The following is a 20,648-nucleotide window of genomic DNA, read 5'->3' on the forward strand; positions in this document are numbered from 1 at the left end:
ATCCTGAGCTGTTTGGAAGCCCTGTCCATAATGCTCCAAACATTCTCAACTGACGAGAGATCTGGTGGTCTTGTTGGCCAATGCAGGGTTTGGCAAGCACAAAGACAAGCAGTAGAAACTCTGGCTGTGTGTGAGTGAAATGTATGCCCGGGATGGTTTGCCATGAAGAGCAACAAAACGGGGAGTAGAATGTCGTCAGTGTACTGCTGTGCTGTAAGGCTGCTGCAGATGACAACCAGAGGGGTCTTGCTAAGAACCGAAATGGCACCCCAGACTATCACACGTGTTTGTCGAGCCATCTGGTGGGATACAGTCAGGTTGGAATCCCACCACTGTCCGGGGTATCTCCAGACAAATAGTCACTGGTTGTTGGGGATAAATTTGAAGTGAGACTCATCACTTAAAGACAGTTCTACACCAAACAGTGAGGTTCCAGGCCAAAGACATGCCCCGGACAGATGTGGAATCAAACTTGACTGTTGCCCACCAAACAGCCCAACAGTCAGGAGTGATGGTCTGGGCGTCCATTTCTTTTCATAGTAGGACTCCTTTAAAAGCTGCCATATGTTTGATATAAAATATTCAGCCAGCTACAGCCTTAGTATTCATGACAGATGTATTTGTTTGAACGCTTACTCCTTACAGGAAAACATCACCAGTATTACCTTTGCCTTCACTGTTTTGTTTTAGGTTGTGAAAACAACTAGGGTCATTTGCACCCATGTCAGAATTGTAGAACATAAAGACAAAAAAGGAGTTAAGAATGACTAAACTTAAGCCCATTGGATGGAAGGAAAGACAGCCAAAAACAGGGACTTGGAGAAAGGTTCATAAAATACACCATAGAGAAATGGAGGTCCTGAACTAAAGATTAAATGTCCTTTGCCATACTGCTATGACAAATAAAAAGTAAAACATGGTTGACAGTCTGTGCATCGTTCTCTAAAATGGCCGATAACACAAATGGCAAACATAAATGAGGATGTAAGTGGTTAAAAAAAAGGGTACTCTGTCAGGAAACGGCAATGAGCACAAAGAGCTGGGGGAGCAGCACTTAACAAATGGTGATCACTAAAAAGACAGTGCCCAATATGAAATCTGGTTAAAATGATATCCTCATGGCGAGCCAAGAGGAGGTCGTCCAAGCTGCTGGAAGAGGCTTAATTCTCCAGAGCTAGTTCCCCTGAAAGGGAGGACCAGTAGTGATGCCAAAGTGACACCAACTGCTGATAGACAGCAACACAGAGATCATTTGAAGGAATGGAAAGACTAGCGGGCTGAGGTACAAGGACTGCAGCTTTGGCAGCAGAATTAGTGGCCTCATTTCCCATCAGACAGATGTGACCAGGAACAAACATAAACATCATAGTGGCTCCATCAAGCATGAGCAAGTGACAGCTTTCCTGGACCCATTGCACTAAGGGATGGACAGTGTACAGCACACAGAGGCTTTGAAAGGCTCTGAGAGTGTTGGAGCAGATGACGCAATTCAAAAGTCTGTGTCTCCGGATGTACTGTGTGGCCTGATGCAGAGCAAAGAGCTTTGCTATAAATATTGAGAAGTGTTCTGGAAGCCAATACCAAAAACTGTCAGTGCCAATGATGAAGGCACACCTGACACCATGGTCAGTCTGAGAGCCATCAGTGTACTATCGCGAAGTTCCATGTAAAGGACAAGAAACTTACAGCGATAGAGTGAGGTTGGAGTAGTGTCCTCAGGAAGTGAATGGAGGCCAAGGTGAACATGGGCCACTGCATGAAGCGTAGGTGGAGAGGGTTCTCACCCATCAGGAAAGTGGCAGGTAGCATGAAGTTGAGCTGTCAGAGCAAGAGCCGAAAGCGAACTCCAGGAGGACCATCCCCCTATTTCTGGCCTGACCATAGCAGATGATGTCATAGTGGACACTTGCTATCTCTAACACCCTGGGCCACTATTTTATGGAGATTTTGAGCTCCACTCACTATCACCCTTCCTTCCTTATCAGAAACGAGTGGAGGAGGCTCGGATGATACCCTTCTCTTCTCAGAATTGTGAGTGCTACAATGCCACCTTTACTGTGTGGGAGCTAGATCACGCTCTCACTTAATCACAATCATCTGACCCGCACTGGCGATCAAATGAGTCATCGAAGAAGGAGACATAGGATGGGTGGCCAGGCATGGCAGACAAATGGCAAGCGTCTGCTCAGGAGAAACTCACGGCAGTATGGTAGTGGTAGTTTGGCAGCTTCTGCACAGAGTCTCTCAACCAGGCTAGTGTATAAGGTGCCAGTTGTTAAATGGATGACACGATAGTGCATAGTATTGAGATGGCATAAGATGGCCAGATGTGCAGGTGCATAAATGAAACACCCACAGTTTAGTTTCAATTGCACAAGGGACCTGTACAAATGGAGGAGGGTCGTCCGATCTGCTCCCCAGGAAGTACTGCTGAGGACACACAGGACACTGAGGGACCGCATACAGCAGGCAGCCAGGTAAGACTTGTGAGAGGAATACGGTGGATACCAGACCTCCAGCAGGTGTTGTAGGCTTTCTCCAAATTGAAAAACATGGCCACAGTCTGGTATTTTTGTAGAAAACCATTCATGACATGGATGGACAAGGTGATGAGATGGTCAACTGTAGAATGGATTGCTCGAAATCCACACTGTGCAGTGGTTAGTAAATTGTGACTTGAGCCACCATACCAGCTGTGTGTGAGTCATATGTTCCATCACCATGAAAACAGAGCTTGTGAGAGAAATGGGGCAATAACTACTGTAGAAGGAAGGTGTCTGTCATTACCGGGCTTAGGTATGGATGTGACAGTGGCTTCACGCCAGCATTTGGAAAACATGCCCTCTACTCAGATGTGATTGTACTTGCCTACAAGAGAAAGGTTCTGCAGCATCTGAATGCGAACATCGCCTGACCCTGGGTCAGATGATTGTGATTAAGTGAGAGCGTGATCTAGCTCCCACACAGTAAAGGTGACATTGTAGCACCGTCAACGGTCATTAGCGCCCAGACTACTTTAGGAATGCACTGCGAGTCACAAGTTTAAAACAGCAACGAAACGGAAAACACGATGAAAGACATACTGACAGGCATAGGATTAAAAAAGAAAACAGCATAATCAAATGTCCTTTGAGAGGGTTGTCAAATTGATAAAATTAAGAACGCGAGCAGCTGCTCGTGGGTCATCCGCTAAAATGGCTTCTACAGTACATGGCAGGCCAAGATCGAGACGCAGGGTGTTAAAATCCGGACACGACGTTAAAATGTGGCGGACCGTCAGCAATTGCCCACATGGGCAGAACGGCGCCATCAGCAGATGGCGATGGCTGAACCGGCAGTGGCCAATTCGCAACCGGGCCAAAACTACCTCCTCCCGCCGAGAAGGGCGTGAGGAGGACATCCAAGCCACGGGAAGAGCTTTCAAGGCCCGAAGCTTGTTGTCTGGAAGTGCAGCCCAATCGGCATGCCACAGCGATACAATGCGCCGACAGATTACCCTGCTACAATCTGACGAAGGGACACAACAAGAAGCTGTCCGAGGCTGGAGGACCGCAGCCTTGGCCGCGGCATCTGCAGCTTCGTTCCCAGGGATACCGACATGGCCAGGAACGTGTTGGAGATAGCAATAGTGTCCACTATGACATCATCTGCTATGGTCAGGCCAGAAATAGGGGGATGGACATTGGTCCCAGACAGCTGTCAGAGATTGGCCCACACAATGGAAGAGGTAGTGGAAAAAGAACTAGTAAAGGAAACAGGAAATGCGGCTAGCTTTTCTGATGTCCTGATGAATGCGGCAACACTGCGCACACAACTGTTTATAATTAATGCAATTTTCCATCATAGGATAATTGTTAAAAATGCAGAGAGCACAGCTCCACATGTAAATTGCATCACAGCATGCCTCAGTCCACCAGGGGACTGGGATATGGCACTGTAAAGAGGAAGTGTCAGGAAAGGAATGTTCTGTGGTATCAAAGATAATGTTTGTAAAATATTCTACCTGTTCATTATACATGGGGTGATATTGTTCATCAAAGGCCACCAGGGAAGAGAAATGCCTCCAGTCGGCCTTAGAAAGCTGACACTTGGGTGTGCACATAGATGGGGTACGAGTGAGCAAATTGGACAGCACACAGCAAATGGTCACTTGAGTTTGTGTCAGAGAGAATGGACCACTTTGATGATGGACAAGCTGTGCAGTGCAGAAGGAGAGGTCCAAATGGGAACTGGTGTACATGGAGTCTGAAAGGAACATGGGTGCTCCTGTGTTAAGACAGATGAGTTTGAGTTGATTGAGAATGTTAGCCAAGAGAGCACTCCTCAGATAGGTTCTTGGAGAACCCCAAAGGGGGTGGTGCACATTAAAGTCACCAAGCAGCAATAAGGGATGAGGGAGTTTGCAATAAGCTGGAGGAAGTCTGCCCTGGTGACACCGAATGACGGAGGGATCTAAACAGTCAAAAGGAAAAGGTCAAGAGAGGAAGGAAAATCTGGACCACAACAGCTTGAATCCAGATCATCAGGAAGATGGGTTGACTACAAACATCACCCCAGGTCAGCGGCATGACTCCCCTATGAGATGGAAAGCCATCCTTGGGGGAAGGTCAGAGCGGACTGGGAAGAAATGCCACGGCTCAAAGCAGTCATGAGGACACAATTTGGTTTCCTCGAGGCAGAGAACAAGTGGACACTGTGATGCCAAGAGTAGCTGCAAGTCCTCTTTCTTGGATTGAAGGCCACAAACATTCCATTGGAGGAGAGTATCAATGAGGTAAGGGGAGGAGGGAAAAAATGTAGATGTGTCACCTTGGTGGCTGCAGAGTGCCAACCTTTGAAGACTCACTGCTACAGTGCACCCGAGGCTGGAGGATCCTGCTCCATGAAATATACCGAGGTGTTGACAGATTCCTTCTGTCGCTCTGCAGAGTTCAGGACAGAAAGACAGTTGGCAGTGCACACAGGAGACATGGGTTGGCCACGGCGAGGGTATCACATGGTGACACTGTCGAAGATCACTGAGTTGGCAAAGGAGAAGACCGTTTGCCTTTGTTTGATTTCTTGCAGCCTCTCTGGTTGGGAAAGAAATACTCAGATGTTTGTTGGCTGGAGGGATGTAACAAGTCTTTGTGGGAGTATTCCTTCTGTCCTTTCTGGCCTGCTGGTTGTGTAGCACATGACTTCGTCCCGTGACATGAAAGTTTCGTGGCTTTTTGTACAGCTCGAGGAGGAGACGGGGATGCTATCATGACACTGAATTTGAGGTTGCATGTCTGCATAACTATGTCTTTTGTGGAGCAAGGTGTAGCAAGAACAGTAATGTGTAAGAGCTGGATGGTAGAACTCAGGGTTTCTGACCAGCCAACAACTTGTGAGTGACTGGGTAAGGCACTTTTTCCTTCAATCAGATGTCCTGGATGGCTTGCTCATTTAGATATAAGGGACAATCTCACGAGGAGGCAACATGATCACCATTACAACTGATACAGCAGGGGGAAGTAGACGGACAATCACCCTTATGAGCATCCATACCATAGGTTACACATTTGGTCAGATGTTGCCAGGACATTTGAGTGTGGTTGTAATGGTGACACTGGTAGTAGCACAGTTTCAGAATGTAATGTCAGACTGTGATAACTTCATAGCCTACTTTGATCTTTGATGGAAGCACCACAATATTGAAAGTGACAACAAGAGTGCATATGGGCAATAAGGATGCATCCACCTTTTTCGTCACCCAATGGACTGCAATGATAACTTGATCAGAGGTAGCTTTGGATTTCTGCCTTGGTCAGGCAATTGAGCAGCCTAGTGTAAATATCACCATGGACAGACTTCAGTGTTCAATAGGCCTCAACATGAACAGAATAGTAGTGGAGGAGCAAAGCTGCAAGCAGTTGTTGTGCTCGAGAATCACAAGTAGCCTCCAAACACAAAGTGACATTGCATAAAAGAGAGTAGAATTTCACAGGCGTGGCAATCAACACCTATCAGAATAATAAACGGATTTACCATAGCCAAGAACTGACCATCTTTAGTAAGTGAAACCATAAGGAAGAGTGGTGCAACTGGGATGTTCTTTGAATTAGCTTCATTCCGCTTATGTTTAGTAGACACTGATTGTAAAGAAGATGATTGGCACATTGTGAGAAAATCCCCCCAATTGCCAGTGTCTCCGATGGCATGCACCTTTCAACTGGGGCCCTCCTAAGATGGGTTTGCACCGACGTTAGGTGATTGTTCACACCTCAGGTCACACTTCCCGAACACCTGACAGAGGAACCAATCAGCTATTTGGGAAGGTAGCAGCTCAGGCAGTCACCCCAGCCTGGGCCTGACCTGTACCCGGAGGTATATGTGAATCCTATCTGTCGACCCAGGGCTGGGAATTAAGCATTACCCAATCACCTGTTCTGTGTCAGTCGCTTGGGCCAGCCTTCAGGAGTGCACAGCGAGAAGGAAGAGAAAGAGGAACCTCAAACACTGAAGCAGAGGAAGGATAGGAGGAGGGTAACAGATAAAGAAAAAAGAAACAAAAAACAGCAGAGAGACTGTTCTGATATCAGCTACTGAGCAGAACACATTTCCAGAAACATCTCTGACATATTCCTCAAGGGAGGGGAAAAATAATAGCTAGAGGATGGACATGCAGCATGAAAGGGAAAAGATGCTGCAAAGGCTGGGGCCCTGTGGTAGCCAAGCATGAACCAACCAAAGAGTGGTGAGCCCCCTAGGGGGTACCTGCACTGTTGTAATTACCCCACCAGCCCATTTTACAGACCTAGTACTGCAGAATGCATTAACATATTCTTCAGCCAGGGTATGAATTCTGAAATCATGTCCTGAAATGAAGACCACCGTACTTTATTTTCATCCCACACCACTTAGGATAACAAAATTTTAACACCATCCCCCCCTCCCACTCCCAACTTCCACATTATGAACAGACCCCAGACACTACATTCTTCCTGAATCATTTCCTTGTCTAAGGTTATTATTACTGTGACTGCCCACACTATAGAGTTTGTCCTACATTTCCTCTTACAACTACCTACAGTAGCCTCATTACTGGTAAAACCTATTCTAACAAAGGTAGACACACCTTCAAACCAGCTCACATCATTAACCAACTTAAGTGCAACCGCTATACAAGGTTTTATGCTGGTAAAACAACAAGTAAGGTGTCAGCAAGATGGAATGAACACAAATAAATAATATGTACTGGTAACACACAGTATCCTGCATGCTCCACAATGTGAGAGTCATGATCTTGATGCCTATTTTAGCCTGCAGGCTACCTGGTTTCTCTCTTACTATACAGTTCCCTAGAACTTTGCAGATGTGTACTTATTGCACAAATGCATTATTCCTGCCACTGATATGGTATGCCACTTCTCAAGCTTTCTTCTTCTTCCTTTGTTCATTTATTATGTCTTTCCTTTTCATTAATTTTCCTTCCTCTTTACTATTTTTCCTGTATTTTATGTCTCACCTATTTATGGCATGTTTCTATTAATGTTTAATGTGACATATCCCTCTTGCATGGTTCCTTTCATCCTGACTTTCACTTGGGACAGCCTTTCTAATCTACTTCTGCCAGAAGAAGAAGATCCTCTTTACCATTTCATGTTTTCTGCATGTTTTTAATCTGTCACCATTTGGTGAGAAGATTTCCCTATTCATGTTATTTTCAGTTCATGGACTTTCACTGACTGAATCTGTACATCTGTAATGGAACCAGTGAAATCTTTTACACACTAACAATGAATAAATTCAGAAATTAAGAACCTTGTCAAGTAAAATCATGAAGTGTGACTGTGTGTCCTTAATTCCTTTCCATTTTTTTAACCAAAGACTTTAAGACTATATAGGCCAACAGGATAAAAAGGCAACTGAAAAATAATTGCACGAAATGTGACTGCTTTTAACAGGTAGTACCTAGCAGACACTGGTGTGGAAAGGTTCCATAACAGTTTTTCAATCTCTAGCAATGGTAAAAACTAAAACAACAGTTGAAATGTAGCAAGGTGAAATCACTCAACTTGCTGTTGTTCTACACCTCTTAAATAACTAATTTTTCTCTCAACTTTCATCTATATTCAGTTATACACTTTGGGTATAACCAGTGTGCACCTAAAACTGCCAAAATGCTGTTCATACAATATTTGTGTAGCTTCATTACTTATATCATAATATTTAACCTGCTGATTGTAACAGTATTGCTAGTTTCCAGTGAAACATTCTCACTCCATCCAATAAGTTTCCCCTGATCTGGTGTTCAGGGTGACTTTTTTGAACTCTACCCATTTTCCTAAACCTCTGCAGTCCTTTTCCTTCCCCCTCTTCTTTTCCCTTCAACCCTCCTGCCAGAAGAAGGAGCCACTGGCTCCAAAAGACTGCATATGTAAGATCTTTTTTATATGTGTGTTCCCATGCCGCCACTCGGTGAGTAGATTTTTTTGTCTATTCAGTGATATAACTTGCAAATATGTAAAGAGACATACAAAATAACTTCATAGTCTTTCTTAGTTTGTTAACTAAAAATATTTTTTCTACACAAGTTTTTGTTGAAACATATAGAAAATTTAGTAAATGTTCACCTTACAGTTTTATAAATTATAATATAATTGTAAAGATCACAAAAAGTCACTACACCAGTCTTTATATGGCACCCGCACCTCAAAAATTTTCAGTCTGAACCTGGTAATCACATGAGTAAGATCTATGTAACAACTCCACCTTCTGCTTTCACCACAGTAACATCTCTGCATTACTATTATGGAAAGTGTACCAGCAGTATTCATACGATCAACATCTCTGTCATTCACTTAACGTGTTAACATCATGTAGTAACTAGTATTTGCTTTTATTAAGTTCTTTGAGTCAATCTATGAATAATTTATGTTCTGGGTGGAATATTAACAATATTATGAAAAGGACAGATTGCTACTCACTGTAAAGATAACATGCTGGCTTTCAGACAGGAACAATGAAAAGACTGCAACATATTAGCTTTCAGGCAGAGCCTTCTCCAGAAAAGGGAAACACACACACACACGTTCTCACAAGCAAGCACACTTGCATGCAAAGGACCGCTATCACTGGCCACTTCAGCCAGACTGCAACAGAAACACGTTGAATGGGAGCAACAATCATGTGCGGAGTGGGAAAGGGAGAGTGGTAGAAAGGTACAGGTGGGGGAAGAGGAACTGATGCTGTCTGGCAGAGGTGGCATGGCAGGGCTGACAGGTGCAGTGTTAGGAGGCTGTGGGGGAGGAAGAGCAGGGGGGAAAAACAGGGAGCTTGTGTGAATGTTGTTCATTTCTGTTTTCTGAAAACAACTCTGGCAAAAAGCTAATACATAACAGTTTGTTCATCGTGCCTCTATGCAGCTCAATGTGTTAACTGTACAGTGAGCAGCAAACCTATCCTTTTCATAATTTTGTTAATTTATCTGGTCACATCTTTTTGTCAACATCATGGACATATGTGTATTTTTATCATAAGGAATTCTAGTGTGTTAACTAAAAGCAGTATTATGATAACGTTCCATTAGAACTAGATTGTAAAAGTGTAAATATTGTGCCACTGTCAGACAGATTAGTAAGATGTTGAAAATATCTGCCTGTGATACACATTTTGTTGTAAATCTATGACTCATCATCAAGTTGCTATAGTAATAATAAAAGAAGAAACAGACAGTGATTTTATCATAAATCCAGTTTACAGCAGTTTGGTTCACTTTCGCCTATGGAACACTTGGGTGCAAACAAGAAATCACAAGTAATGTATGTTTCACAGTAGGTTCTTAATTAAATAAAGAAATATAAAATATATGAAATGAGACATTACACTGGCAGCAACTCCCCCCCCCCCCCCCCCTTTCCCCCTGCCTCTATCTAACCTCTCAAGTGCACCTACCTGCCCTACACTCTCCCCACCTTATCCCTGTATACTACCACAAGCATGTCTTTATCATCCCCTACACCAACTTCTGTCCCTCCTCCTCCATGCACCCTGGTCACGTGCGTATGAGTTGCACTTGAATATGTGTGTGTGTGTTTTTTGTCTACTTCCAATGAAGGCATTTCTGGCTGAAAGCTTGCTTGTTTGACAATCATTTTGTTGTGCCTATCTGTGACTCAGCATCTCTGTTATATGGTGAGTAGCAGTTATCCTTTTCATATCATAATCATTATTTGCTGCTTCAAGTATTCCTTTTGGCAGCTTTAGGTAAGTGCTGCCAGCCATTCTGTCTCTTCATGGTAAGTATTAAAGATGAAATCAGTAACCTGATTAAACATCCTGTTCAGTTTTGCTACATCATCAACTGTGCAATGAGAGTAACAAAGCATCTGAACCAAAAACAGACCAGATAGTTACATATAGACACAGAACATGGCTGCAACTCATGTGTAAAAGAATTTGATGTCTTAGATCATTTATGCTAAACAATAAATTTACAAGAAGGATATCTGCAACACACCACTGAATTTCTGGCATCTCACTCTGGCTAATTTACAATTATTTCCCCATGTGTGAGTATGCTAACATTTAGACAGCAGCAGATGTTCCATAATCAGATTTCTGTAAATACCAACTTTTAAACAGAAATTTTTAACTAATTAACTTAGCTTAATTTATTAGTGCTTCAAAACAGTGCAATTTTTTTAGTGTCAGTATTGACAACATGCTTCCTCTTTTGCTATGCACATAACAGTAAACTGCTACACTGGTAAATGTATATGTTGATTATGATACTCCATTGTGTACAGTGAATTCTGTTTTCATGTTTTTCACTTATGTCCCCAAGTACATGCTCTTCTTCCACTTCTTTGTCCATGTATCTGATCATATTTTTCCAGTGTTTCCTAAAGCATTACACTATTAGCAGACATTGGTTCCATTTTCCTCCTTTCTTTCTCCTTTTTCATCATTATTAACTTACACTAGTTATGTAAATTGAATTTGGAGTTACTTAGTTCAATAGACTGTATGAGTGGTAAATTGCTTTTTCTACAATTGCATTGTGCACTTAGAGTTCAAACTCATTTGATTCAACTGAGCTTCATTCTTCTAAATAATTTCTCAAGTATTATCTCAGTATAAATGAGATCTGAAATGTTACTTCAGTACAAGTATTATAATTATTCTATATCTACACAGCATTTCATAGTATAGCAATAGTTTTCCAGTTTCTTTTTCATCTATTATGAAAATGTTTCAAAAACTTTGACAGAGGAGCAGTCACAAGCAGCTCTCTGGAAGTTCTTTAGTGACACAGTGTTCTTTTTGTATTTCTCATTCTTTGTTCTATTATAAACAATCACACTCAATGTCTCTCAGTCACTGATACAGTTTGAAATCATACATTAATGTGTCAAGTGTATTCTTTAACAAAAGTAAAAGCACATCAGCCAGAAGAAAATTATGTGAATTAGTAAATCTGTTAGTCAGGATGTCTCTGGCTGTTATCACTTGATAATGACCATCATCAGAGTGAAAATTGGTTGTGCCAAATAAATCTCTGTTGCAACTGGAGCTGTGTTTGTCACAGTTACTACATATCACAGCCACAGGCTGGTTATCCTTCTGAACGGGGAAAAACGGTTATTCATAAAATATTTGTTGTGATACTTAATTATTATTACCGGTATATTTGAAGAACAAATCAACAAAAGTAAGTCCCAGAATGTTCTTTTAGGTTTGGAAGCTTATGTTTTAATCTTCACAAAAGTTTGATATTTTTTTCTCAAAACCCTTGAATGCTATAACTAACAAAAGTCACTTTCCATATTTCAAAGACACAGTGTACCAAATCAGATGCCTGACTGTTTATACAAGGTCCATTCAATAAATGATGTTGTGTGAGTGTTGTATGGAAACACAAAACTTCAACAAAGCTTGTCCTCCGTTGTTATTTTTTGGTGGTGTATAGAACTATTATCAGATGGGCCTGGCACGCCTACCTCATAAACAGGATGCTGGGAATGAGTAACATAAGATGGCAACACCCAAGCAGGTTTTCACCAATGTGGACCAGTGAAGTGTTATAGCTGAAGAGTTGAAATCAATCAAAATTCATTGTCAGATGGCAGTGCAATACAGTAAAAATTGTTTGAGTCAAACTTCAGTGTATGAGTGGGCAGATAAGTTCAAAAGAGGTGTAACAAGTGCCAAAGATTCACCACACCCAGGATGCTCTGTCTGTATCATCATGGAGAATAACATTGTGTGGGTTGATGGACTGATATGGGAAAACAGGCATATATCAGTGAGTGTTATTGCAGCAGCAATGAACATTAGTGTCAGATGAGCCAACCATACTGTTCATGAAGTACTGATGTTCAAGGAAGTGTGAGTGAGGTAGGTCCAAAAACATTTGACATCGGAAAGGAAAGAGAGGCACATGGATGTGTGCAGGGAGCCTTTGTAATAGTACAAGGCAGAAGAGGAGGTGTTTCTTTACTGCACTTTAATGGGAGGTGAAAGTTGGGTGCATTTTTAACCCACTGAAAGAAGCTCTTAGTGGTTCAAGGTTCACTGATGAGGAATCCAGGCAGCAGTACATAACTAGTTATGCAAATGCCCCCGATAATTCTTTGCATGTAGAACTGAGAAGCTTGTTCAGCACTAACATAAGTGCATAGAACTTGACAGTGATTAAACTGAAAAATAAATAAGTGTTGTATTCCATTCTCATAATAGATTCTTAATAAAAAATCATATTCTTTTAGTCAATGACCCTTGTGTCATGACTGTATGTCATTCACATCAGTTTTTTGGTCAACAGAATTAATTATGAAACTTTTATTGAGTAATTATTGCAAGGAAATAATTCAAATTATAACTGTAATTAGCACAATGACATTATTTATCACATTCTGACATTAATAGGAAGACATGACTGATGGCAGAACATAGCTAGGAGATCCACATGGGATACCCGTGGTTGATGTCCCACACACTTGGAGACATTGGTGGGCACATATCCAATGAAGGCGTCCTCTCCCAAGTCAAGCGCACGAAGTGAGCCTTTTGTCTGACCAGTGACATCTTCTCCACCATCTAGTCGTAAGACACCATCTCGATGGTATCGTTTCACTATTACATGATGCTTCCGACCTAGTTGAACACGTTCAAGTGATGTTATTGAAACTGGTCCACTACCAAGATTGTAGCGGAACTCCACATGCCTGAAACATAAAGGACACAGATTACTATTAAAGCCATTATATTATGCTGAATTACTTTAACCTAAATAACCTCATAGCAGACGACTGTTAATAAAATTGAATTTCAAATCATTTAAAAATAAACGGTTATGAAAGGAGCAATTCGAAAATACATTGCTGAATGAACCTGCAGGATGATTTTGAACAACAGGAACAAACTGTGGGAGGTGATCCCTGAGAGGTTAAGGAACAAATAAGATCTAATCAACATATCTTCATAAATGCATGATTTAATGTTAGTTGTCATTTTGTTCATACGATGGAGCAACATGTAATAATTATGTATGGGAGTAGTGACTGATGGGAGTAGCAGAGCTGAAAAGAAAATTAAAGATGTGGAAAACTAAAGCCTTACCTGTCCATTTTTTGTGGCCCCCCTCCCACCTCTGTTATGTACAAACCACTTAGATTTTCACTCTTATTAACTCATGCATGATGTTTAAGCAGTCATCTCTGTCTAGCACATTACCCTGTCTTCCATCTTTAAGTACTCAGGTTTTCAAATCTCATCCAGCGCAGTCCACAACAGTCAGTATTTCCAACTCATCCTGTCTGTTAAGTTTCCCTTGACCCGCTGTTCCAGGTGACTTTCCAAAATCTACCCCTTTCCTGAGACCTCTCCTGTCCTTTTCCTTCACCCCTCTTCCTTCCCCTTCAACCCTTCTGCCAGAAGAAGGAGCCTCTGGCTCTGAAAGCTTGCATAATTATAACCATTTTTTATGTGCATATTCTGCTGCCGCTTGGCGAGTAGATTTTTTTATCCATCCAGTTGCATTATATTGTCAAAAATTGACTATTTTTGTTGTTATATTAGACTCAACTGTGTATGTTCTGCCCTGCACCATGGGTGGAACTGCATCATTTCCCTCACAGATGCTAATTGAACAGCATAGCGGTACAGCCTATGTGGAAATTGGAAGATGTGGACAGCAACAAGTGACAATTCAAACTTTGAGCTTAGCAGTGAGGTGCATACGGATGGAACAATTGGTAACAAACCACTTGCAAAATACAAAGATCCTGGTGAGACTCCAAGTATGGTGCTCAGTTTTAACTTGTCGCAAATGTCTAAACAAAATGCAGTTCAATCAAAAGTCGATTGCTGAGGTATGTAATTCTATAGAACCTTTTACATAGGCAGTGGGCACAGACGGTGCCTACAGTGACACCATAAACTTTGAAAAAACAAAGTACATCCAATTTTCTATTGCAAAGAGTACAGGAGTACAGTTCCTTCAATAAATATAGCACATCGACAGAAGTCAGCAGCCAGGGTAGAGCATACTAAGTTTTTGGGTGTATGTATAGATGAGAATCTTAATTGGAAAATTCATATTTTGGATCTCCTAAAGCAACTAGGTTGAGCAACTTTTGCAATCAGAATAATTGCTAATTTTGAGGATATAGAAATTAGCAAGCTAACATACTTCGGATACTTTCATTCTCTGATGTCATATGAAATAACATTTTGGCATAACTCAACACTTAGACAAAAAGTATTCACTGCTCAAAAGAAAGTGGTTAGAATAATGTGTGGGGTTCACAGTTGCACATCTTGTAGGCATCTGTTTAAAAGGTTAGGAATTGTTAGAACAGCCTGACAGTACATTTACTCAGTAAAAAAATTTGTTCTCAACAACATGGACCTGTTTAAAAACAACAGTGACATTCATGATTATAATACCAGAAGAACGAAAGACTTACACTATCCTCTACTTAACCTATCTTGGCACAGAAAGGGGTAAAATACACTGCTGTAAGACTTTTCAATAAATTACCAGATGAAATAAAATGTCTGACAGACAGCAGTAATAGTTTTAAAAATAAATTGAAATCATATCCCCTTTACAACTCCTTCTATACCAAAGATGAATTCTCAAACAAGAATAAATAAATCTATAGGTATAATATACACATTTTGTGCCCTTTAAGGGAATGGAGTAAGCAATAAAAATTTTAAGCTTTTTTATTTTTATTTATTTATTTTAATCTTGATTCATGTGTCCATTTATTATGCACTTGGCACATTTCACATCATAATGATTACTGTGAGATTGATCAATGGAACACATAGCTAAGTAACTCCCATTGGTTTTCACTAGGGAATGCCTTGAACAGGGGTGTGAACTCAAAAATAAACTTTACTCCTACCTTGTTCAGGAGAAACATTTGTGTTCAAAGAAAATCATAGACAGTGTCATTGGTTTGAAGCTGGCATATCTTTGTGATATCTTTGAAAAATTCAGTTAATTACATGTATCCCTCCAAGGTAGTGAGGCCAGCATACTCTCAGACTACATTTCAGCTTTCAGAAAGAAACTACTATTATGGAAAAAAATTCTGGATTATTTGGAAATCTATTACTTTTTCCATGCTCTTCAGATGGTTTTAGAAGACAAAGAATTTCAGCTGAATAAAAGACTGAAATCTGAGTTTGTGGATCGTGTAATTAAAATCAGTGATTACATTCTCAAGTACAGGGGGGTTATAATTAAACTTTCACTACTACAACCAGTGTGGACAGAAAAACATTTCACATGTGGGCACATAACTTTATAGGAATGGAGTTCAGACTGTGCGCTGCACAATTTATGTTGTCAGCAATGTTACTGCTGTGACATTCATTAGGTGCTGGTAATGGTATGGCAACACAGGGCTGAAACACAAGTGACAGTGTGCATTACAGTTGCACACAGTCAATATGGGTCTTTTATATGAAAACAACAACAATTGTCCTGCTGCTCTTCATGAGTATTGATGCATTACATGAATATGGAGAGGTCCTCTTTCTGCACTGTGGTTGAAGAAGTTCGAATTAATTGGCAACTTGGGTAACTGCTCCTGGGAGAGACCAATGGTAAATTGCACCAAAAACTGTTGAAGAAGTTACTGTTGCCAAGGCTGAGAATGCTGGATGCAATGTGTTATCTTCAAGCAGAGCATGAGCTGGACATTAGATGGTCCACTGTTCAAAAAATGTTATGAACAATTGTGAAATGGTGTCTCTAGTGCAGTTCCAGACTGTCATGGATGCAGATAGTTGTCATACTAAGCAACATTTGTAACCTGGAATGTAAACAAGGTATGAATTAATAAATGTTACCTTCTCATGTGGAAATTGAAATGTGTTTCTTTCAATGTTTTATTCATTATTTCTCTTATGCAGGTCCTTACAAATGATTCCACAAAGTGTTATTGTCCTAAGATCACTCATTTTTCATGGGGGATCTTTCAAGTAGTGAAAATTTAATCGTAACTACCCTCTACTTTTCAGAAGGAGGTTAAATTTACAAGTGGAGTAAAGCTCCTTTCAGTGCAAAACTTCCATCAACATTTACCACTGAAGAACAAGAGTGATTTATTGATGTTCCTTCAGACTCCACATTGAAATTGAAGATCATTTCCTCATCATTCCTTGCATTTTGGAGTTTCATGGAGCAGAAGTATCAGCAAGTATGTCACAATTCTCCACAAGTTATGATACCTTTTGCAACAACCAACTCACATGAGGTAGATTTTTCAGCACTGGGAGCCATCAGCATGAAATAAAGATCATGAATGACTGTGGAGAAAGAGACATGAGTCACTATTTCCAATCTGATGCTCAGGGGCAGTGTGAGAACACATTTCCATGAAAGTGACATATCATTTGACACTCCTCCCCTCCTTTCTCTTCACATATGTTAGTTGCCATTCCTTGAGTACTTAGTAAGGCCTTTACAAATAAAACTAAAACAAATAAGTGTGAAAATGGATTATTTTCACTACTAATTATGATACACCCTATATACAAATTTTGTGCTTCTGGAGCCCCTCTCAGCTTGGTGTGTTGCTTGGACATTGAGCTGGCCCTGCTGAAGAAGCAAGCTCACTCTTTCCATTTATTCTGTTGCAAAATTAAGATGTAACAATGTTAAAGTTGATTAAAGTTTGTTATATTAGTAGTTAATAATGAAATAACAACAGTTACTTTTTTTTAAACTTAAGTTTACTTAACCCAAACTTCATGTCAGATACGTGTGAAACGGCCTACAGGTGTTTATGTTTAGGCCAAGGTTGCCTTGCAGCTAAAAAGTTTGAACACCATCAAACTAGAATAAAACTTTATGGACATTTGGGAAAGATATTACAAAAATTATAATTAATTTAAAATCACTAGGTTTTTCTTTAAGAAGTACAATTAATGAAGTATCATGAGAATTGTTGTATAACCATCTCAGAACTATTGCAGTGTATGACAGTCAGCATGCATTTATTCTCAAAAGTGAGGGAACATCTGTTGTTTAACTACAGTTACTTGTAGTTAGAAAAACTTTCAACATTTTCTACAACTGCAGCATGCACTTTTATATTTTCCTCTAGTTACAAAATCGAAAACAAATCTAAATAACTGAGACACTTATACTGAAAGTTCACAAATGGACATTATGCTTGGTAGAACAGTGACACAAATTATCATTATTTTTGTTTCAAAACCCATAACTGGAACACGCTCACAACAGTAAGCAATGGGACAATGACAGTAGGCAGATCAACCATTGTTTTTCCTCAACATGTATGAACACATTCCTGAATAACTTTTTCTTTTTGTTGCACCTGTGTGCAACTCAGTGTTCCACTATACGATGAGTAGCAGTCTATCCTTTACATAATATTGTGATTATTCCATCTTCGATTTTATGGTGTTTGATTTTATTGTATTTACATTGTTAACTTGTTTATGTTTATAACAGTGACCAAGTATTAAATGTATGCTGTAGAAATTAATCAAAGAAAATGATGAGCAGATAATGATGTCCTTGAACTTACTCATGGACATGTGTAGGGAAAAACCTGCAAGCACTCTTGATGTCAACAAAACTGAGGTAGCCACTAATACTTGGCAAACTATGGTTAGTGACGAGACTGAAGAATGTATAAGGACAGTCTCTGATATAAATAGTAAGTTGGTCCCAGATGATCAGGATCAGTCAACCTGGGTGTTAAAGTAGAATCTGATAGAAAATCTGACATAAGTATTGCAAAGGAGGTATTTGAGAAGGTAAATAGTATTTACCATGAGGTCAGTGATTTTAATGATATAGATACTGAACCGTCTGCTGGAAATGTAAAGAAAAAGCCAAATTCAAAATTAAAAAGTAAATAATAATAGTTGAAATGTTAGCACTGAAGACCACTGTTTGAAAGAACATATTTGCCACAAATTCATTGCTATAAAAATGTACACTCCATCGGGAATCATAGAAAGAAAACTGAGCATATTAGCAAGGCCCTGAGTCAGGTGGTTGCTTTGTTAGAAAAAGCAACAAAGTATAATAGTTGAAACATTGTAAGATGGAAGTCAAAGGATAATTGGGACAGAAACCATAACAATTAGATTAGATTAGTTTTTCGTTCCATAGATCTGAGCTGAGGAGATCCTCATGGATGTGGAACATCTCAATTTTTTTTTTAAAGCTGAAATAACAATACTAATTTGTCAATGGAGTAGAAGGAGTTGGCCACTAGTAAGTCTTTCGGGCTCCTTTTAAACTGATCTTTATTTGTAACTAAATTTTTTATGTTTACTGGCAAATTATTGAAGATGAGTGTTCCTGAGTAGTGGACCCCTTTTTGAACTAAAGTAAGTGCTTTTAAGTCCTTGTGCAGATCATTTTTGTTCCTGGTATTGTATGTATGAACTGAGCTGTTTGTTGGAAAAAGAGATATATTATTTAGGACAAATTTCGTTAAGGAGTAAATACATTCCTGGAAATTGAAATAAGAACACCGTGAATTCATTGTCCCAGGAAGGGGAAACTTTATTGACACATTCCTGGGGTCAGATACATCACATGATCACACTGACAGAACCACAGGCACATAGACACAGGCAACAGAGCATGCACAATGTCGGCACTAGTACAGTGTATATCCACCTTTCGCAGCAATGCAGGCTGCTATTCTCCCATGGAGACGATCGTAGAGATGCTGGATGTAGTCCTGTGGAACGGCTTGCAATGCCATTTCCACCTGGTGCCTCAGTTGGACCAGCGTTCGTGCTGGACGTGCAGACCGCGTGAGACGACGCTTCATCCAGTCCCAAACATGCTCAATGGGGGACAGATCCGGAGATCTTGCTGGCCAGGGTAGTTGACTTACACCTTCTAGAGCACGTTGGGTGGCACGGGATACATGCGGACGTGCATTGTCCTGTTGGAACAGAAAGTTCCCTTGCCGGTCTAGGAATGGTAGAATGATGGGTTCGATGACGGTTTGGATGTACCGTGCACTATTCAGTGTCCCCTCGACGATCACCAGTGGTGTACGGCCAGTGTAGGAGATCGCTCCCCACACCATGATGCCGGGTGTTGGCCCTGTGTGCCTCGGTCGTATGCAGTCCTGATTGTGGCGCTCACCTGCACGGCACCAAACACCCATATGACCATCATTGGCACCAAGGCAGAAGCGACTCTCATAGCTGAAGACGACACGTCTCCATTCGTCCCTCCATTCACGCCTGTCGCGACACCACTGGAGGCGGGCTGCACGATGTTGGGGCGTGAGCGGAAGACGGCCTAACGGTGTGCGGGACCGTAGCCCAGCTTCATGGAGACGGTTGCGAATGGTCCTCGCCAATACCCCAGGAGCAACAGTGTCCCTAATTTGCTGGGAAGTGGCGGTGCGGTCCCCTACGGCACTGCGTAGGATCCTACGGTCTTGGCGTGCATCCGTGCGTCGCTGCGGTCTGGTCCCAGGTCGACGGGCACGTGCACCTTCCGCCGACCACTGGCGACAACATCGATGTACTGTGGAGACCTCACGCCCCACGTGTTGAGCAATTCGGCGGTACGTCCACCCGGCCTCCCGCATGCCCACTATACGCCCTCGCTCGAAGTCCGTCAACTGCACATACGGTTCACGTCCATGCTGTCGCGGCATGCTACCAGTGTTAAAGACTGCGATGGAGCTCCGTATGCCACGGCAAACTGGCTGACACTGATGGCGGCGGTGGACAAATGCTGCGCAGCTAGCGCCATTCGACGGCCAACACCGTGGTTCCTGGTGTGTCCGCTGTGCCGTGCGTGTGATCATTGCTTGTACAGCCCTCTCGCAGTGTCCGGAGCAAGTATGGTGGGTCTGACACACCAGTGTCAATGTGTTCTTTTTTCCATTTCCAGGAGTGTATACTGAGAGGCAGTAGTTAGTATACCCAGTTCTTTAAAGAGGTTTCTACAGGACGTCCGTGAATTTACTCCACAAATAATATGTTTTACACGCTTTTGGACTCTGAAAACTTTTGTTTGACTTGAAGAGTCCATTATACCATATGACATTATGGAATGAAAGTAGGCAAAGTATCCAAGCTTTTTCATTTTTATGTCACATATGTCTGCTAACGCTCGAATTGCAAATACAGATTTGTTAAGGTGT

The 20,648-nt window shown here is 41.3% G+C and overlaps 1 protein-coding gene across 1 annotated transcript in view; it reads right to left on the reverse strand.

The window, feature by feature from the left end:
* The window catches only part of LOC126252249 (agrin-like), a gene marked incomplete at its 5' end in the record, with an annotated part of 306,781 nt that overhangs the window by 83,006 nt on the left and 203,127 nt on the right, over nucleotides 1-20,648 (reverse strand). Inside the window, one exon of the mRNA XM_049953122.1 lies at nucleotides 12,969-13,196. Coding sequence (XP_049809079.1) covers nucleotides 12,969-13,196 — 228 coding nt within the window. The remainder of the gene's footprint in view (nucleotides 1-12,968; nucleotides 13,197-20,648) is intronic.

Source organism: Schistocerca nitens, chromosome 4, assembly GCF_023898315.1.
Source record: "Schistocerca nitens isolate TAMUIC-IGC-003100 chromosome 4, iqSchNite1.1, whole genome shotgun sequence".
Classification (NCBI taxonomy): domain Eukaryota; kingdom Metazoa; phylum Arthropoda; class Insecta; order Orthoptera; family Acrididae; genus Schistocerca; species Schistocerca nitens.